This window comes from Ornithodoros turicata, chromosome 6, assembly GCF_037126465.1.
Source record: "Ornithodoros turicata isolate Travis chromosome 6, ASM3712646v1, whole genome shotgun sequence".
NCBI classification, from domain to species: domain Eukaryota; kingdom Metazoa; phylum Arthropoda; class Arachnida; order Ixodida; family Argasidae; genus Ornithodoros; species Ornithodoros turicata.
The window spans coordinates 67,864,754-67,885,140 of record NC_088206.1 but is presented as its reverse complement, the minus strand read 5'-3'; the positions used below and the strand labels follow the sequence as shown (position 1 = coordinate 67,885,140).

The 20,387-nt window shown below is 45.4% G+C and overlaps 3 protein-coding genes across 3 annotated transcripts; all 3 read left to right on the top strand.

Moving 5' to 3' along the window:
- Positions 1-855: 855 nt before the first annotated feature.
- On the top strand, positions 856-2,918 carry LOC135398242 (uncharacterized). The gene is made up of 8 exons (XM_064629665.1): positions 856-997; positions 1,767-1,810; positions 1,894-1,981; positions 2,084-2,112; positions 2,184-2,241; positions 2,330-2,373; positions 2,497-2,590; positions 2,696-2,918. The coding sequence occupies exons 1-8, from the start codon at positions 961-963 to the stop codon at positions 2,812-2,814; spliced, it is 513 nt and encodes a 170-aa protein (XP_064485735.1). The 5' UTR covers positions 856-960; the 3' UTR covers positions 2,815-2,918.
- Positions 2,919-4,566: 1,648 nt separating this feature from the next.
- On the top strand, positions 4,567-10,327 carry LOC135397151 (uncharacterized). The gene is made up of 8 exons (XM_064628517.1): positions 4,567-4,809; positions 4,970-5,010; positions 5,288-5,369; positions 6,737-6,765; positions 6,980-7,034; positions 9,642-9,685; positions 9,761-9,854; positions 10,153-10,327. The coding sequence occupies exons 1-8, from the start codon at positions 4,773-4,775 to the stop codon at positions 10,278-10,280; spliced, it is 510 nt and encodes a 169-aa protein (XP_064484587.1). The 5' UTR covers positions 4,567-4,772; the 3' UTR covers positions 10,281-10,327.
- A 6,282-nt stretch (positions 10,328-16,609) lies between these two features.
- LOC135398706 (uncharacterized) lies at positions 16,610-17,687 on the top strand. The gene is made up of 2 exons (XM_064630091.1): positions 16,610-16,614; positions 16,986-17,687. The coding sequence occupies exons 1-2, from the start codon at positions 16,610-16,612 to the stop codon at positions 17,539-17,541; spliced, it is 561 nt and encodes a 186-aa protein (XP_064486161.1). The 3' UTR covers positions 17,542-17,687.
- Positions 17,688-20,387: the final 2,700 nt, after the last annotated feature.

Sequence of the window (20,387 nt, the reverse complement as noted above, 5' to 3'; positions counted from 1 at the left end):
AACCGATAATTGGTACTAGTCAAGTTCGTATTTTACGGGACCGGTAGCATTGAGTTTTGGCCGTTCATTAGGTAATGTTAGCAGGCCGTTGATAACGCACAGGAATCAATGGCAGTGTGCATGACTCAGAATCGTATCAGTTGATAGGGTGCGGTGGATGCGGTACTTCGGAAACCACGGTATCAACGGCACACTCACTGTTGTTAGGAAGGTATACCTGTTTCATTGACTTTTTAATGCGTTAGGATTAGAAGCCCCATAGTGAAGAAAAGCCGGCGCGTAGCGGGGTTACTTAGTGTCCGTGTACAGCACGGCACGCGACAGAGAAGAGCGAATCAGCTGGAGCTGTCGTCAGTTGCGCCTCGTCTCTGAACGTCTTCAGACGTGTCTCTTGCGTTCTCCGAGTGTTTCGCAAGCAGCTGAGTTTGTGTCTCATGTCGTATTGCAGTTTAATCGGCAACGTTCTCCAATGAATCCCGGACCTCCGAATAGTCAAAATATCAGTCATATAAAAATATAAGAAGCAGAAAAGAAGCACAAGAGAAGCAATTAGAAACAAGACGAACGTGTAATGCTAACGCATTGTCATCGCACTATTTTTTTTTTTTTTTTCAGGGTCTTTTCGTTTCGTGAGAGTCATCTAATTGAAACATAGCACAAATATTCACGCTAGTTGAAGCCAACGGCAGAGGTCACCTCGTGAGCCGGAGACATAACACGTGAAAAATACGAGTCACACATTTCGCTTGTTTTCACATCCCACAACGCGCAGGTGACGTGGTATCACCTGAAGACAGACACCTTGATATCTACAATGATATCTTGACGACCGAAGAGCACGTTAACCTTGAACGAGGAATGGTGGTTTCCAACCTTTCGGCAGGTTGGGTTATAAAACCTGCCTGTTAGGTCTTCTTCCTTTAGTAATCCCCGAAACAGGCTGCGTGGAAGGTGGTGAAAATGCTAGTCGTTGTTCTTGCAGCGGTTGCTGTGTTTGGTAAGTTGGTGTTATCATTCTGAGCTAAGAAAGGCTGGGGTTCACGAAGGAAAGTTAGAAAACCCGTGTGTGGGTTCTGTGCGCGAGCGGTACATTTGTTTATGGTGCATGTGAAGTCACTTCATCGTATAGGAGTGGCCTTCTTACTAGCCTGGTGTTATTTCTAGTTTCATGATTAGGGCTTCGATCATCTATACACCTCTTCAATTCCCGAGGCAGACTGCCCTTTGGCAACAAGCTATGAAAGCTATACTACAGAATGCATGTCGTATAACCTCTTTGTTAGTACAGGAAGGAAGTTGCCTCAGGACAGAAACCGCCGATATTTCGAACAGAGACTGTTCTTCTTCTGGGCCCAGAAGAACAGTCTCTGTTCGAAATATCGGCGGCTTCTGTCCTGAGGCAACTTCCTTCCTACATCTCTACCGGTTCGCTGGATTTCTACCCCTCTTTGTTAGTACAGTTTGCTATGTGTTCGGATGGCATATACAGTGAGCCCTCGTTATTATGACCATGGTCGTTCCCAAAATTTTTGGTCATAATGCGAAATTGTCATATTAACGGGGGGATTTGCAGAGGTTTCACTCCATTGTTCCCCAGGAGTATGGTCGTAAAGCGCGTATGTCAGATTATCGGGGGTCATATTAACGAGGGTTCACTGTACATCAATCGCCGAACACGACACTATTTAGTAAGCTCCACATGCCTTTAGTACCAAATGCATATCACTCTTCTGGTGTAGCCTTACTATCTTCGCTATGCTCCTTAGGGCTTGGTGCATTCGCAAGCTCTCCCGCAAGAACATGCAGTGGTGTAAGCATTCCAACGTTGCAGACTTCACATTGAGCGAACATTTGCTTCAGTGTCCAATGGTAAATTTGCATTTGCCCCTTCAGGATGCGGACTGCGTGGAAGGCGCGTCATGTGTGCCACACTACAACTTTTCAAAGGCCAACCCTGGGCAATGCAGGCCTACTCATTACTGTGAGTGCTGTTCCGACGTCGTGCCTTTCCAACCTCTGTACAAGACACTGGGATACCTTTTTATGCGATGATTATGTGGCTTTAGAAACTTGTCTTTTGCAGGCGCTTCCGTGTCTGACAACCAGTGCACGGTATGTCTACATCGTTCTTGATGGTCATCTTAGCTACAAGTTTTTTGTTTAATTTTCTTTTTCACTGGCAGTGCCTACGCGACGGTTTTGAATGCCGGAAGAAAAACTGCACGGAATCGTCCTTTGAATGTAAAGTATCGTATCGATTCCTGCGCATATGTGACTGCGTGCGTGAGAATGGTTCATTTATGGTTCCTGCTTTTGTTGCTTCTTACAGGTGTAGTAGTGGACAACCAGGAGACTAGGTGTGGTGGAGACAAGGTAGGCAACATCATTTATTGCGTGCTTCCATACAGATAGAACGTCGCACATGGTTTATGATAAATGACTGCGTTTCACATAACAACTGACTTTGGCTGTGCTCCATTCATTCACCTCGTTTAGGCCACTTCGTGTCTTGAAAACCAGATCTGTGCTTACAGAAGAACTACGTTGTTTTGCTACAACTGTCCTTGCTATGGCACTCATTATGCAATATGTGAGTCATACTGCCTCTCATAATTCGATCACATCTATTCCAGTAATGCATTTTGTGTATGTATCGGTAGCAATGCCACATCGAACATAATGGCGCTTTTCGCAGGTCTTGACGAAGACCCCAAAAAAGGCACCTGTCCCGACAGCATTGTCATTGCTGCTGAAAATGGTACCTACAGTTGTAATGGCTGCTCTTCCGCCACTGATGTATTGACAGATGCCTAGTTCGTTAAATGGATGAATTCTGTAGCATATTTTATGTTGACCATTGTTATGATCATATCTGGTTAACAGCTCCTTTCATAATAAAGATGTTTTTAGCCCGGTCACTTTCTATGTTTTCCTGCTTGCTATCCAGTAGCATAGCCACTTTCTTTATCGAAAGATTATCATCAGATTCAATCTGTCAGACATGTCTACGTATATGGCGAACCACCATTAAGCATGACTGAGATAAATTGATGCTCTGAGGCTGGGGGGAACACCGAAGAATGGAGAGACACACAAAGCCCATTAAGTTCGCTAACCTTTATAGTGACTTCTTTCTTTCTTCGTTAGCACGAAGCAATTCGCGGCATATACGACCAAGGTGCAATGTGCTGGGCCACCTTCGATGTTTTCAGGCTTCCATAACCACATTCATGTTGACTGTTCATACTTTATAATTACTGTCCACTTGCTATCTGCGCTCATTAACGAAGGCACAAATTCAAGTTTACGTCATATTAGTCCCAAACTTAGCAATTATCACATAGCTGTTGTTCACGAAATGACCGGTAAGAAGGTAGAAAGGTACAAAGATTGTCCTCATTGGATGGAAGGTGCCGTTGCTTTGACATGAACACAAGAGGAACGTCGTCGTCGGTTGGGTCGTTCGTGACTTATGATCCATAGAATTGATGCTTTCCTTCTCAAGAAGGCCGACAATGCGGAACGGGCTCCCATTGGTCTCCTCAAACGATCTGTCCAATCGTCGCGGGATATATATTTACGGCGACCAATCCCAGGTCTGTCCGCATTATTGAGACGGAGAGGGAAAACATAAATTGCGCTTTCTCTCGCCCATAAATCGCGAACGATGCAATCGATGAATTTCGTTCCTTTTGTGTTGGAGTTAAGGTAACGTCACCTTCCGTGCCGTGAGGCGAAATTTTTGCGCTTTAGTGGGGCCCCTTTTACCACCGGCATCAAAACAGGATACGCGTATGAAGTAAGGGACATGTTTACCATGTTCTCGACTGAGTAAGGCAAGTGCCATACGCACGGAGATAAATGTTTACGTCAATCGTAGCCGCTTCCGAATTTATCAGACAAACACTTATCAGCGTCTCGAGGAGACCGACCGCCGCCAAAACACCGACTGTGCCAAAACACCGGCAGTGCTGAAGCAACAGACTACACTGGTGGTAAGATAACAAAAAAACTCCACTGTCGCGCCGAGCTAAAACATGAAAACAGCACGTGCGCTGATGCAGGATCAAAGTGGACGAGGTTCCCAAGTTTCTACTTTCGGTAAAACTGAAACTGCATGTAGAATGGATGGGATGCGCTGCGTGTCCACATCCATGTGGGTGAGGAGGTAATGTGTCTGGTTATAGTGATCCTAAGGAATGACATTATGCATTGTGCGCTGAGATTTGGATGCATATCAGTGTACACCCAGGTGGACAGGACTATTTGGTGATGGGCCGATCACTGTGGCTTTTGACGTGCTACCGATTATTATCGGCATTGAAAGGCCGTGGATTGCGCCTTTGACCTACAACATGAAGGATTAATAATTGAAATAATCAATTGCGTCAACATGGAGGGATGTTTATAGACGCTTCGCGGCGCGTGTGGAAGTCCGACATATTCAGACGGCATTTGCCCAGGAACCAGTTATTGGCAACCTGAAACGCCCTTGATAAGATAAACACCACCGCCACGCTCTTTCGAAAAGGAAGGACAAAAAGAAAAAAAAAGCTTTGCACTTGTTTTATGTTTCCGATGTCGTGTCGCCGGACTAAAGCTGACGGCATGTTTTCCTAAGCACGAGCGAAATCTGTAAGAGAGACACACGTGGATGACAGCACAGGAACCGGAAAACGACTGTCTGTTAAAACGTGGCTGGCTGGATGTGCTGTTTATAGGGCAAGGCGCGCGGCTCGGTACGACAGTGCGGTTGTCCCAGGCGAAAGAAGATGTGGTCTTTTATTGCAGTGTCGCTTGTCAGTGCCGGTAAGCCTGTTTGGTGATCTTGTTCAGTTGTTGCAGTTCATCGAAGTGGCCTCTGTTAGCATCGAGCTTTTTGTAGGACGGTTTGGTCTGCGTTGCCGTTGCTTTTACTGGCACAGTTTTTTCTACACGCAACGCTTTTGAAACCCTTTTTCTCTTTCAGTGGTAGTTGCGTCGGCCTCGGTTCAATTGTTGTGCCAAAATGTGAGTGTCTTTCATTTTTGTTCTCTTTTTTTTTTTTTTTTTCAGCCCACACGAGGTCATGTTCTAGTCGAAAACATTATAATGTCGTAGATCGGCAATCCTTTTTTTCCGTGCTTCTGGGATTGCAACTGAATTCGATTCAAATATACTAATATGTATGGGTAGTGATTCTGTCTTATACTTGTTTACGGTTTTGTGTCGTTATTTCTTGTAATCTTCTTCTACTGAGGCGAGCTGTTAGCCCCGTCAATCTTTACTGTCCTTGTCATTATTCCAGGATTCAGACTGCTCCAGAGGTGAACAGTGTGTTCGCCATGCTAATTTCTCGTCTTCTGCAAACTGCGAAAGCGTCAAATACTGTAAGCGTATTTTATGGAAACTGTCAGCTTGAACTGTTTTACTACTTCGTTAACACTATGTCGGGCAGTTGGTCGAATTAGTCGTCGGGAAAGGTTGCAGGGTTATGCATCACCCACGAGAACATATTTTGTCGCACTCATTGTTGGGCAGTCACCTTACGTGAACGTGCTCCAGCAACACTTCTGATTCGCATGATTCGATGTAGTCTATGCTAGAGCAGGGAAGTATTGAATCGTACTCGTGCCCCCATAGACAGGAAAAGTGAAATTGCGGATCAATTTCACTTCAATGGGATCACAAATTCTATTTGCGAAGCTCATGCCACACCGCCTAAAGACATGAAAATTCCATGGCAATAATAAATACAATAAAATTTCCTTCGCCGCTATTGGCCTCTTGACTGTAAAACTTGGAACAAGTCTTTCATATCTAGCCGCGATAACTTTCCGGCCAACGTTGTCGCAGTATCATCAGATTCAATATTGCGTATATAGCCATAGCCCGCTTTGCTGAAATTACGACAGCTGATGCACATCGATGTATCCGAGTCTTATGTATCTGTCATATATCTTTGAATTACTGCAAACATTTTAAAGCAGCATAGAGCTAGTCGAAAGAAAATACTACGTACATCAGAAGGCGTAGAAATTAGGTTTGCAACACCTGGGATGCATTGCGCGAATCTTATCTCATCTTTTATCGCAACTTTTATAGCGCATATTTTACATGCATACTTTGGCACAATTGATCTATCTCATGAACAAATTATCCTAGCTGTCTCCCAACAGATGTGCTATGTGAAGTATACGACTGTTCACCTTAAACTTAATGGACTACGTTTGCATTAGCTTGTATTGTCTCCGAACCCTTCAAATCGACTGAACACTTATTGTCGGTGCAATAGTTGTTAATAAATGCACGAATGTTACTATTTTTCCAGCGAAACTGATACTGGGTTATGCGTCGAATACGAGCGGTGATAGAGTTCGGATATTTAGATTTAATCGCAAGCGATTATGTTAATGCGTCGGTTTAAGTTACGAGGAGGCAACTAGTATCATAATGGCCAATGCTATACGCTGGTCGCTCTGCGTATTTATTTTACCATCCCAATGGTTCTTTTGCGTGCGGCGAAGTCTGTGCGTTACTTGTGTCTTGCCACCGGCGTCTTTCGTTGAGACTAATCCCCTTGGGATCAGTAGTCCCCCCTATCGTAAACGTTTTGCTAAGAACCGGGAACCGTGTAAAAATAAGGGTGTAGGACAAAATGTCCCCGGGGACCATTTCGTCCGGGGACATTTTGTCCGGATCCCAAAAACGAAGCGAGTGTATCTTAAGCCTTCTTTCTGGTTATCTTTTTCCGCAGGCATATCAGTACGTGGCGATTCCTGCGAGGTGCGTATAAAGACTTTTATTAATTGCTCGCACTACTAGTTTGCTGTAACAAAATTATCTTTATTTAGAGACGATTAATGGGAAGTCTCATCGCCATGGGGCGATACTCTACCCCATTGCTGCAGTTCGTTTTATAACAGATGTCATTAAGTTTGCTGTATAAGTAACATCTGTTATGTAAATACAAGTGTACAATACATGTGTTTTACTTCAGTGCGCAAGTGGATACACCTGTCGGGTGAGGGACTGTCCAAGGTCCCGATATGAATGTGAGTATGCAGACCGCTTCTTGGACATCCTTTACTATTGCATACTTCAACATTAGCAAATTTGCGTAGTTGGCATATCTACTTGCCTGTCTTTATACTGCTTAAATTATGCTGGTTTTGAAGCTGCGGCCTCACGGTACTTTCTTGTCAAATCTTCCTTTTCGTATCAAGAACGTGAAGAAAAACAATGCGCAAGTTTCCGGCGACGCAGAATCAAAAACAAGACTGTTAAGAGCATCAACTGTTTACTATACAGTGAAACCTTCCTATGTTGGACACCTGCGGTGCAGCAGAAGCGTGTCCTACTTATAGAGGTGTCCGAGTTACAGAATATGAGGGAAACAAAAAATGGAAAAGATCACAGCTGTGTTGCCAGAAATGTCCCCCTTCTTCAATTTATGGTCCTGAGTGGTACCTGGTGGTGGTGCCTAATAGTGGTACCTGGTGGCAGTGGTACCTCTACCCACTGTTCACTGATAATTATTACTGATTTTAGTAGATTCAATTCTGTTCAGATTCCACTCAATGGCATTACCTCTGGAGCTTTTTGAGCAGCGATGACTTGTCTCTGAAGCGTCAGCCCACTTTTCGTTGCTTCGGTGCATTGTACGTTCAAAGGCTCTAGACAAACCGAAGACAAGTGCTCACACAAAGAATTACGATGTACACTGACAGCACTTGTTTTTGGACTCAGAAAAACTAAAGCAACAAAATTCTGAGACCAGTATAGGGAAAAAAAAGGGCGAAAGTCAAGGCCACTGGCTCGTTTTGGGTATTTTTGGTGCAAAGATGGGCCAATATGGGCCGGTAATTTGGCCAGGGTTTTGTCCGACTTAGCAGGGAAAACCCTGTCCTACTTACGAGATAGGGAGGTGTCCGACATAGAGAATTTCGTCCCCGTGTAGTTTCAATGGGAGCCTGCCCGTGCAATGAAATCTTGTCCGACATGGGGAGTTGTCCGAGGTAAGGAGGTGTCCGACTTTGGAGGTTTTACTGTACACATTAAAAACGAGACTTTCGTGCAGTAGGCTGCACTTCTTCAGGTTTAAGGACCTGTTACAAGTGGTGAAGGATATATCAAACAAGTACAAGTATCATGGTACAAGAGAAAAGTGTGAGGGTGAAGAGAAATACAAACAAATGCAATACAAATATAAACAAAGGCAATCAATAGGAGGTGGCTGGACAAGGACAGACATACAGAGGGGTCGGAGGTGGACGTGAAGGAAACCGATGCACATCACGTGAATAGGCACAACAGCCAGTTGGCAAAAAGAGCTTTAAAATGGGGACGGTGAATTGGGGCTCAAAGGCGAAGGATTGAGGACACAGAACACATTGATGGCTCCGTGTCCTCAATCCTTCGCCCTTGAGCCCTAATTCACCGTACGCATTGTAAAGCTCTTTTTGCCAACTGGCTGTTGTGCCTATTCATTGGATGTGCATCGGTTTCCTTCACGTCCACCTCCGACCCCTCTGTATGTCTGTCCTTGTCCTTCCACCTCCTATGGATTGCGTTTTGCTTTTGTTTATACTTGTAGTATTACATTTGTTTTTCTCTTCACCCTCACCCTTTTCTCTTGTACCATTTGACTTGATTTTTTTATATATCCTTCGCCACTTGTAACAGGTCTTCAAACCTCAAGAAGTGCAACCTACTGCACGGAGGTCTTGTTTTTAATGTGTATGTAGTAGGGGTCTGCGAATATTCGACTATTCCACGAATATGAGCGACACAATCCGAAAGTTGGCTTCACCTGATGCTTTTGTGCGTGAGGTGAAGCCTTCTTTACGAAATTGCCCTTGCTACCGGACCAACACAGGCCGGACGGTGTTTAGTTCAAGATAACGTTATCCAAAGTTGGTTTTCTAGACATCGTCTGTGGAAGGGGCACCGCCCCTCCCACATGCAGTTTAGCAGTGCCGACGAGGGACTTTGACTTGATGTCTGTGAGGTTGCCTTAAAAAAGTTAGGACTTTTGAATAATGACTACAGCCCAAGGAACAAGAAGGGTTTCTTAAAGATGTCCTTTACGTCAAAAATCTCAGTAGTGTAACTTCCTAGGACGAGTGCAAAGAAACTAAAAGGTGCTCATGGCAAAGCTGAGGCAGGGTTCCAATTCGTTTGTTTCACAAATGGCCTGTGGTTGTCTGAAACAATTACAGCCTCATCCGTATAACATGCTACTGCCTGACAAAATTTTGAAATGAAGGTAGCCACTCCACTACTCCAGTAAGTGTACGCTCACCTGAAAAGCAGGAACCACTCTCATGTAAAGTTAAAGAGTAGGGGCTTTAAACAGAAGAATTGCATGTCTCTCTTGTGACAGTTAATGCCAGAAAAATTACACTAAAGCCATGGGCTACAAAACGGAAATTTTTAGTGCGAAAGTCACATATTGTAAATTTTGCACTAATGTTCGATTTGGTATTCGGAATTTTTTCCCTCATTCGATTCGATATTCGATTCGCACACCCCTAGTATATAGTAAACAGTTGATGCTCTTAACCGTCTTTGTTATTTTCGTACCAAACACGAAAGCGCCCAGTGGATGCTCCAGCTTTCAATAGTTTCGCATAGTTATGTCTTTTTCTTCTTGTCTGCAGGCAATTATATTGAAAACCGCAACAGCAGATGCGGTTGGAGCGTGGTAATAATCTTTCTTCATTACGCTAATACCTTCTGCCTCTTTTGTTATCGTATTGAGTTTCGTTTCTTTCTTCAGGCTACCGCGTGCAGGTCCAACGAGCTTTGTGGCTACGAAGCCACAGGTCTTGTATGCATCAAGTGTCCCTGCTATGGTACCCATGTTGCGAAATGTGAGTTACACTAATTCCTAACATTCCTTATGACTCCTCCTACCTTCCAGTAGCTGCATAGGTACCTATTTCTCTCTCTCACCATAACTATTACAGACCACGGCTGTCAACGTTGGTGGTACCTACACAGTTACCGCTTTAAAGATCTCAAATGTATTCGATTTATTCTATGTACCGTATGCGTTCTGCTATATCATACAGTACTTTTTTTTTGCTATACAGTAAATGAAAAGGCATGCCTTGCGACTGTAATGTGCAGTAACACGAGTGTACATCAGGAATATTGTGTAATTTGTAGGCGTGAAGAGGGATCCTCGAGTTCCTTGTCCACCTCGTAGCATGGTCTTCGTCCAAGGCAACTCCTATACCTGCGTCCCTTGCGCGTCTGAAACCACTGCACTCACTGGACCTTCGCCAAGAAGATAGTCCTTTTTTATTATGTGTACATTCGAAATAAACGTTTACACTATGTACTGAACAAATAAGTGTTTACTAATCCCCTGTGTACATCCTTTCTTCCGCAATTTTATATCCTCTGGATCTTCTTGCGGACATTGCTTACGGGTTGAGCATGATCCACACGATCCACCATGGACATCCTTACACTTTTCAGGTATATCCGAACCTCCAGTACGGGATGTTACATGGATATTCATACAATAAATCTCGTTTGTTGGGATATAATTTTTCTTGCGTGCACTTTGACCTCTGGTGCAGTCATGCACGTTGGTTGTGCACTATCCATAGTACTGCAGCGCCGCAGATCATGTGGTAGGCTGGCGTTTGCCGTTGTCGGCTTCAGAAACAACGCGTCTTCTATGAATAGGCTACAGTGTATTTCTATCATGTTCTGACGCCGGTGACTGTTTTGGGTGTGCTTTCATCGTATCAATTAAAGGTTAGAAATTTATGAACAGCCCTCTCGTCACATAGGGCTACTTTCAACAGTTTGCCAACCTCATCTTCGGCCGACGAAACTGTGCTCACGCACATCATAGACGCGCACACACAGCTCAACATAGATGTTCTTGTGTGCTCAACTTTGCGGTGCGCATTCCGTGTGATTATATACCTGTTTGTTTTTAGCGCTGGTAATGAATTAAAGCATTTACAAACAGTGTTAAATGGCATTTCTGAAGTTTAATAGTATATCTGCCATTATTTACGCATATCAAAGCGCCTCCATTTTGGTGCTGGCACCTACTGCATCACGTAGTATTTTCCCTAGAAGAATGAAAGCCGTATAAGCACCAACAACGGTCCCCCATTAAAGTGTACTCATGCAATTGCTTCCTGGTTTCATATACAAAAAAAAAAAAAAACTTCATTTTCTGAGATCGTGATCTGTTTTTCGAGTGGTGGTGACTGCATATATTCCGTGGAAGTCTTTCTATTATTTTTTTGTAAGTAGCGCTTGTCCTTCGTCTGTTCTGTCCTTGTCTCGTGCTGTGCGCTTCTCTGGTAGTATGCCACAAAAACCATATTTGTCACCGGTAAGCTCCACACGTCCTTTCGATACTTTCGAACGTTAGATGTTTCTGGAACGTTAAGCACGACACGACACTGTGGCGAGCGAGTGACGAGAGATTTTGGGGGTGGCGATGGCCCAACCGTCCCTTCCTCAGGTCCGTCGCACTGCACTAACCAGAGTGTAAAACCAGGGCTGCATCAAGTGCGTAGCTTGCTATTGGCCTACTTCATCACAGATCACTACTTTAAACACACACAATGAATATTCCATCACTAAATGCCTACCAGGAAGTAATACGAAAAAATATCCGATCCACACAAAAGACATCCCTGTCTTCCTCCCGATTCACTGTGCGTTGCACTCCCCCTCTGACGACTTGTGGTGCGTGGGGCAACCTGCCTGGAGCAATCATGACATTGTCGCTTGCTGAACTTCTTCAAGGGTGGCATCATCGAAGAAGCACCCACACTTTCTGTCAAGTAGCCTGGAAAGAAAGCAAAAATACTCTAAATATTAGCAAAATCTACACCCAATTCATGCGTTGCGTATTCCAGGAATCTTGTCCCATCAACCAAACGCCGTCCCACATAGGCAAGCACTCGCGCTGAGTTGGCAAAAAATGTTGTGCAGAACGTCCAGGTCATGGCTCATTTAAAGGACAGTACATAACACCACATTTATGTAATTCGAATGTATGAATCGGCTACATACTTTATTCGCCACCCAGTGCTCTCGTCTGTACTTCACAAGCTAAGCCGGCACGCACACAGCCAACATGGAGGACAAGGTGTCGACGGAAATCTGCCTTCCCGCCAGTTTCAAAGATCAGTTTCAGCAAGCTACACGTCTGTATTCGTCATAATCCTGATCACGAAAACAAACGCCACGATTTATTACCACAAACAACATCCACGATAAAGACTAATGTCAACCGTAGCGGTGCTACGTATTCTACTCGGAAATGCGATGGAAACTCTCATCAAATGGCGTCTCGTATCCGCTGTCGCGCGGACGTTTCAGGGCCTGCTCTTTTATTCTTTCTCTCAACAACTAGGGAGAGAGAGAGGAGATCGCTACCACCGCTGCTTCGCACGCCGACCGACATTTCTGGGACTTCCTTAGCAAAAAAACAACAACAAGTACATCCGCGTTTTACAAGGGACACGTCCCAGAAACGCGGCTTCTGGAACCTGGGACGTTCGGATCTTTTTGGGACGTCCGAGTTACGTTTCGTGTTGTCTGGGTGATATATTTCACGCTTCCATAACCACATTAATTCTGACGATTCGTCGTTTATAATTCCTGTCTTGTAAACCCAAAAAGCAGCTTAGACAGGCACTTGCTATCTGCGCTAATTAACGAAGGCACGAAAACAAACAAATCGTTCTTTTGCTGTTGTTTACGAATGACCGTTAAGAAGGTACTAAGGTACAACAACAACAACAACAACATAGATGAACGGATGATGATGATGTAGGATGTTTCCCTAAGGTACAAAAAATTGCCGTCACAGGACGGAAGGCGCCGTTGCTTTGGTATGAACACAAGAGGAACGAGATTCGTCAGTTGGGTCGTCCATGACTTATAATCGATAGAAAAAAACGGCCCCCAGTCCCAAGGGGTTATCCGTACCGTGCCGAGGGGATTTAAGGTGAACGGCAGAAGCCTTGCGCGGTGGCGGCCTGGGTCTTGGTCAAGCCACGGCTGATGGGTTTTCCCTAAAACTCCGGAAACTTTCTCGTGCGTATGGACGTGAAACGTGAGCGGCTTGTTGGACCGTCCATTTCCTAAAACCGTGCATAGTTAAAACTTTCGTTCACTTCAGACAGTTTTATACACATCATTTACCTCTTCATACAGCCGTATATTGCTTGGTGATGAGACAATCATCCCCTATAGCAGAGTTTTTAACTCCTTAACAGAAATTGGAATTGTAAACGTTCTGTAGCTTTAGATAGGTAGAAATACAGCGAACCGGTAGAGATGTAGGAAGGGACTTGCCTCAGGACAGAAGCCGCCGACATTTAGAACAGAGACTGTTCTTCTTCTGGGCACCGTCCTCATCATGAGGTCATCATCATCAGGACGGTGCCCAGAAGAAGAACAGTCTCTGTTCGAAATATCGTCGGCTTCTGTGCTGAGGCAACTCCCTTCCTGTAGGTTTAGATAGACAGTTTTAGACATCTTCCTGTTTTAACTTCTTAACAGAAATTGGTATTTTAAACGTTCTGTAGTTTTAGATGGACAGATTTAGACACCTTGCTCACTTGTTATATTTAATTTTAACTAGTCACATCGCTACCCAGGTTTTGGCGCATTATCACCTTTGTTGTCGATGCGCAAAAAAAAGAAGAAAAACTCGAACTAACTCGAATTATCATCATTATCAGCATGTTATATTTACACCCTGGTGGACAAAACTAGTTGGTCATAGACCGATCACTGTGGCCTTTGAGGTGCTACCAATTATCATCGGCATTGAAGGGCGTGGACTGCGCCCTTGGCCTACAACATGAAAGATTAATAATAGTACTAGTGAATTGCATCAACGGGAGGCAGGTTATGACTCTTCGGCGCATGTGGAAATCCGACATATTCAGACGGCATTTGCCCAGGAACCAGTTATTGGCAACCTGGAACACCGTAGATAAGAAATCAGTACCGCCACCTTTTTCCGAAAGGGAAGGAGAAAAAAAAAAAGAAAAAAAAGCTTTGCACTTGTTTTATGTTTCCGTTGTCGTGTAGACGGAGGAAACAACGGCATGTCTTTCAAAGCGTGGGTGAAATCTGCAAAAGATACACCCGCGGATGACAGCACAGGAACCGGAAGACAACTGTCCGTTAAAACCTGGCTGGCTGCTCATCGGGCAAGTCTCGCGGCTCGGTAGGACAGTGTGGTTACTCAGGCCAAAGAAGATGTGGTCTTTTATTGCAGTATCTCTTTTCAGTGCCGGTAAGCCTGTTCAGTGATCTTGTTCAGTTGTTGCAGTTCACCGAAGCGTCCTTTCTTAGCACAGAGCTCTTCGCAGGTCGATTTGGTCTGCGCTGCCGCTGTTTTTACTGACCGGTGTAGTTTTCACGCAACGCTTTTGAAATCGTTCTTTTCTTGTTTGTTTTTTTTCAGTGGTAGTTGCGTCGGCCTCGGCTGAATCGTTGTGCCAAAATGTGAGTATCTTTCCTTTTTGTCCTTTTTTTTTAATTTTCAGCCTTCCTCTTCGCAAACCCCCCTCCCCCAACCCCTTTCATCACTTCTCCGAGCAACATGCCCAGGTGGAAATTGGAACTGGAATCCCAAGTGGATGCACTTGACTACCAAAGTGGTTGAAGTGGACTGAACAGGACCCACTTCAGAGTCAAGTGGTTCCAGTAGGGAACCACTAAGCCACCACTAAGAACCACTTAGTGGTTCCCGACTGGTTCCCTTAAACCTACACTTGAATAGAATAGAGTCACTAAATAAGCGTAGCTTATTTAGTGACTCTAGAATAGAAGTGGGTACCATGAAGGAATGAAATGGTTCCATTTTGCCAGCAAGTAGACTTGACAGGGTCCACTTTTAGTCCAATATGGCTATATTTTGGTGATAAAACGAGAATTAAAGTGGGTTAGACGGCCCCATCAGGAACACTGAAACCACTTTGACAACAATCTTGGAGAAAGTGGGAGCATCGCCGCGTCGCTGTCTGGCGGCATGGCCATCGCTAGCGACAGCACCAAAGAGATCATCAGTATCATCATCATCATCATCATCCAATCCGATCCAATCCGTGTCGTTCAACCGTTGAACTGTTGTTGTTACGTTGGTGCGGTTTTGGCGTGAACGGGTGGACACAGCCAGGTCACGCTCCCTGCTTGCGCCAGATAATGTAATCCATCGTACTCACTCCGTTTCCGTATTGACTGTTAAGACTGGTAACGTGGCACTACGCTGCGGCAGAAAGTGCACCCCGTCTACTGATGGCTCATGGTATGGAGTATTTCTATGCAGTATTTCTTCTGGCACACAAGTGCTTTTCATTATCTCCAGCAGCGTATGTAGTTGACAGACTAGATTCCTTTTCCTTCTTACGTTGAACACGGCTGCAGAGTGTTGACGAAAAAAAAAAGGTTTTTTTTTTCTACTTGTCTACGTGTCATTCTTGGCGAGATTAAGCTCTGATTAAGCTCTTGGGCTCTGACATCATAGCTCCGGTCACTGCTATTGGTAGTCTGTAAGCATGTGACTTCTCGCACGCTTCCTCATTGGCAGAAACGCTTACCATGACTCGTTTGCGACTGGGATCTGTCTGGATAGCAAACATCTGTCGGGTACATGGTAGCTCTGCCCGTTGGCTTTTGTGTGAACTACCGCCTTTTAAATTAGATTGTAGCAGTGAATATCAAAACTTCACAAGCTTCGATATTCTTGATGGCATTTTTCTGTGTCTATTACTCCCTTTGCTGTAAAAATTGGAATACTGGATGACATCAGTGCAAATAAGTGCATTTGACATTTTTTTCGTGACAGCTTGAAATGAACTGTTGCAGCTCATTTAGTATCTGTTTCTGTCTTTGTGCTGTTTTACATTGCTTTAAAACCAGCTGAGAGTGCAAAAATGAAAAATAAAAGTGCTATGCTGTTAAATAGGCGTCTGTGGCTGACTATAAGTTGGCTACAGAAGGGGAGTCACTTGCAAGTATTTGTTTACGGTTTTCTCACGTTGTTTCTCGTAATCTTCTTTTCCTGTGTTGAGCTGTTACCTACGTCAATCTCTACTGTTCTTCTCATTATTACAGGATTCAGACTGCTCCAGAGGTGAACGGTGTGTTCGCCACGCTAATTTCTCGTCTTCTGCAAACTGCGAAAGCGTCAAATACTGTAAGATTATTTTATGAAAACGACCCCCTTGAACTGTACTAAAATGTACGTCAGGCAGTCGGTGCAATTAGTCGACAGGAAAGGTTGCAGGGTTCTGCTTGACACATGAGAACATATTTTATCAAGTTCCTTGGAAGAGGAGCGTGCTTCGACGAACGCATCTGCAGTGATTCGATGTTGTCGATGTCGATGTAGTCGGCAGGAAACAAGAATTGAATTGTGCTCGTACCGCACAGCACGAAAAGTGATGGTTTTCTAATACCAATGGGATCGCATTCCATTATTCCAATTCCATTCCATTCCAATTCCATTATTTGCGAGGCTCGTGCCACTCCGCCTGCCTATAGACATTAAAATTTCCAGGTTATGACAGGACCCACTCGCTGAAGTAAAATGATCCTAGCTGTCTCCCAGCAGATGTGCTATATGAAGTACGATTGTTCACATTAAACGTAATGGACTACATTTGCATTTGGTTGTATTGTCTCCAAACTCTCGAGATCGACTGAGCACTTATTTATTTGTCGGTGCAGTTGTTGTTAACTAATGCACGAATGCCATTATTTTTTCAGCGAAACTGATGCCGGGTTACGCGTCGAGTACGAGAGATGATACTGAGAGAAGTTCTGATACTTAGGTTTAATCGAGAGAGATGATATTAATGCGTCTGTCTAAGCCGCGAGAACACTAGTATGATAATGGCCAATGCTATACACTGGTCGCCCTGTGTATTTATTTTGCCATCCCAATGGTTCTTTTGCGTGCGGCGAAGTATCTGATCTACTTGTATCTCGCTACCAAGCTCTTGGCATCTTTGGTCGAGACCCGCTTCTGGTCAAGAGATCCAACGAGTCAAGAGTTCCAACCCTGTTAAGAGTTCCCCGGTCAAGAGCTTCAACCTGGTCAAGAGCTCCACACCGGTCAAGAGCTCCACACCGGTCAAGAGCTCCACACCGGTCAAGAGCTCCACACCGGTCAAGTGCTTCAACCCGGTCAAGAGCCCCAACCCGGTCAAGAGCCCCAACCCGGTCAAGAGCCTCGACTCGGTCAAGTGCTTCGAGCTGGTCAAGAGCTTCGACCCGGTCAAGAGCCTCAGCCCGGTCAAGAGCTCCACACCGGTCAAGAGCTCCACACCGGTCAAGAGCTCCACACCGGTCAAGAACTCCACACCGGTCAACAACTCCACACCGGTCAAGAACTCCACACCGGTCAAGAACTCCACACCGGTCAAGAACTCCACATCGGCCAAGAGCTCCACACCGGTCAACAACTCCACACCCGGCAAGAGTTCCCACCCAGTCAAGAGTCCCAACCCAGTCAAGAGATCCAACAGGTCACGTGACAGGAAAACCAAGTGATCCAACCCGATCAACAGATCAATCGAGTCAAAGTGGATCCCCGGATCACCGGATCACGTCAGAAAAGGCCTATGCATTACCGTGTTCATTGCAGAACAGTTGCCCTGTAGCTTAAGTTAGAAAGCAATATGCCCGGTAACAGTGAAGATTTTTCTGTTTTCTCTCTTTTTACCACACACGCACACACAAGTAAGCGAGAAAAACCTGAGATTGTGCTGTAGGTTACAGCGGCCAGTCCCCCTCCAGGGCTTAAAGTTTCCTTTGCGCTTTTATGTTCATGGGTCCGAAGCGCCGTCAACACGCTATGCCAGAACAGATGCTTGTTACCAAGAATATTTACCTCAACTTACAAAGAACCGTGGTTTGCTTAAAACTTGTCTTTGTCGTGTTCTGTTCATTGGCCCCAACCCTTATCAATTTATTCTATTCTTTTACTGACAGACGTGAGGGAAAATATTATGACCGTGCTTCCCAGTAAACATTGACCTGTCACGTTCATTGACCTGAACCCCAAAATGCAGGGTATACGCAGGACTCAGACTTGTCTTTGTACTTTTGTTTCCATTGGCGTCAGCCGTCCCCACGTTATGCCAGAACTGAAGTTTGTTACTGAGAATATTGGGCCCAGCCGCAAAGTGCTTTATCTTTGTCCTTTTGTGAACTGCGGGAAAAATTGGAAAAGTGGATATAAAAATCTAAAGCGCAAGCCAGGGTCTTGGGATTCGCTGTACGCTTCTTTGCTGCAAGTCAACAGGAAACCAGGCTCTGCTGCATGCTGTCTGGGGTTTTTCCTGGGTTTTCCTCAGACGCTTTCAGACATATGTCGGCACAGTTCCCCTAGAAGTCGGCCCAGGACGCACATTCCCCCAGGGCGTGAGTCGTGACGTTGCCCACATACGTGAGGCCGTCAACGGCAAGCCCTATCACCACCACCACCACCACCACCTGCATTTTAATGAACATGAAGCACGAGTGGAACATTTTGAACGCTACTACAGGGAACGCTACTACTGGCTCTCAAACGCCCTACTGCGGGACCGTTGGGGACAATTTGACAACCGGGGACTCAGGACGACGAACATGGTCAACGGCTGGCATAACGGCCTACACAGCCGCTTCACGTCCAGCCACCCGAACTTCACGGAGTTCCTAGAGTTCTTGCGTTTCACCCAGCACGCTACACAGATCAGGACACCAGCACCCCTGTTTGACCCCCTCGCTGTGCCGACGCAGACTTCGACTGCTGTCCAAGAGAGGAACCGGGGACTCCTGCACGGAATGGACGCCATACTCTCATACATGAGCGCTAGCCCAGTCTCGTTTAAAAAGCAGGAAGTGTATTTGGACAAAATTGCCTCGGTTGGAGAGGAAGACCTCTGACCCCACAACGCCCGTTGTTCGTTTGTTTGTTCTTCTCTTTTTTCGGGCTCTATTTTTTCACCCACAAACGCGTTTTGGAGTAGCCAGTTCTGACTAGGTCGGGACTAACCTCTCCATATTTTTCTTTTCTCTTTCCAATCCAATCCCTCGGACGCAGAAGACCTCTGCCTCCACGTCGCCTGATTCTAACTATCCCAGTAACTTGACTACATACTAAGGAATGCTTTAGCAAGGAACAGGAAGCCGTTCTTTCTGGCTGACTTTTCCTGCCAAAATAAACAGACCCACCCTCCCCTCGGAGGCCTAATTTTATTTTCCATTTCTGTTTTAAATTGGACTTGTACTGTGGGAACTGCGGCCCAAAAACCCGGGTGGTTCCGTATCCGACCCGCCGCAACCCCGAAGAAGACAAGCACAGCAACTAACAATAAGAAAGAATATTTATTCTCACATGTTCAAACTGTCTTCTCCGTTTCTGACCGTGTCTCCATCATGCCTTCACTCAAACGCAGCCAAGCAAAGAAGACCCTCTTCGTGCTGCGGAACTGCTTATGGAGCTCCTTTACAGGAGAGAGGGTTTGCGCGCGGACGTTATGACACCGTGGCGGCGATATCGCTTGCTATGCTTGACGGTTATCGCGAAACAGGTCATATTGCCACACTTCCCCCCTCTAATTACACATCTGGTAAGTCCGGCAAGTCCAATATGGCGTCCTCACTGGTCCGGGCGGCCGCATTTCTAACCAACAGCTTGCGACCGTAACGTATTCGATAACTGATGCCAATTCTTGGGATGTTCATGGTCAAGCGTCCCCTGGTCACGTTCAAGCGTCCCCTTCGCTGGTGGCATCCAAGGTCGTGCTGAAGGCTGGGAGGAAGTGGGTTCGAATCCTACCACCGGCTGTTTTCACGGTTCCCCCTGAAGTCGGTCCAGGAGGCATGCTAACCCCCCTGTCCCCCACTCCTTCCTGCTGTCCCCACACCATCCGTACACATCTGTACGCCACTCATAGCTACAGTTGCTTCGCGGCTGTAACACAGGATCAGAAAAAGTGTAACGTTTTCTATAATATCCCGACCACCTCCTCCCGTTCCTTTCCTTCGTGTTCCTCCTTTCACTCGCTTCTTCACTACAACACACGTGTTCCCCAAGGCACCACACTCCCATGGTACAAGCTTCGTATAACTTCAGTACCACGAGAAAACCGCTGGCTTGCCGAACGTAATACATAGGTTGTGTGTCCATTTTTTTCTGCCAAACAAAAGCAAGGACAAAATCGTTCCACAGTCCCTTGGAACCAGATTCGAATAAGAGAGATTCATTTCGCAAAGATTCTTCACTAGATGAAGCACGTACAGTGTTCTCTTGTACCGGGCAGGTTGTGCACCAGTACGAAGCGGTGTTAAAATTGCTCCGTGGGCATAGGACTGAAGGAATATTTGTTGCCTGTAACATACCAATTCGT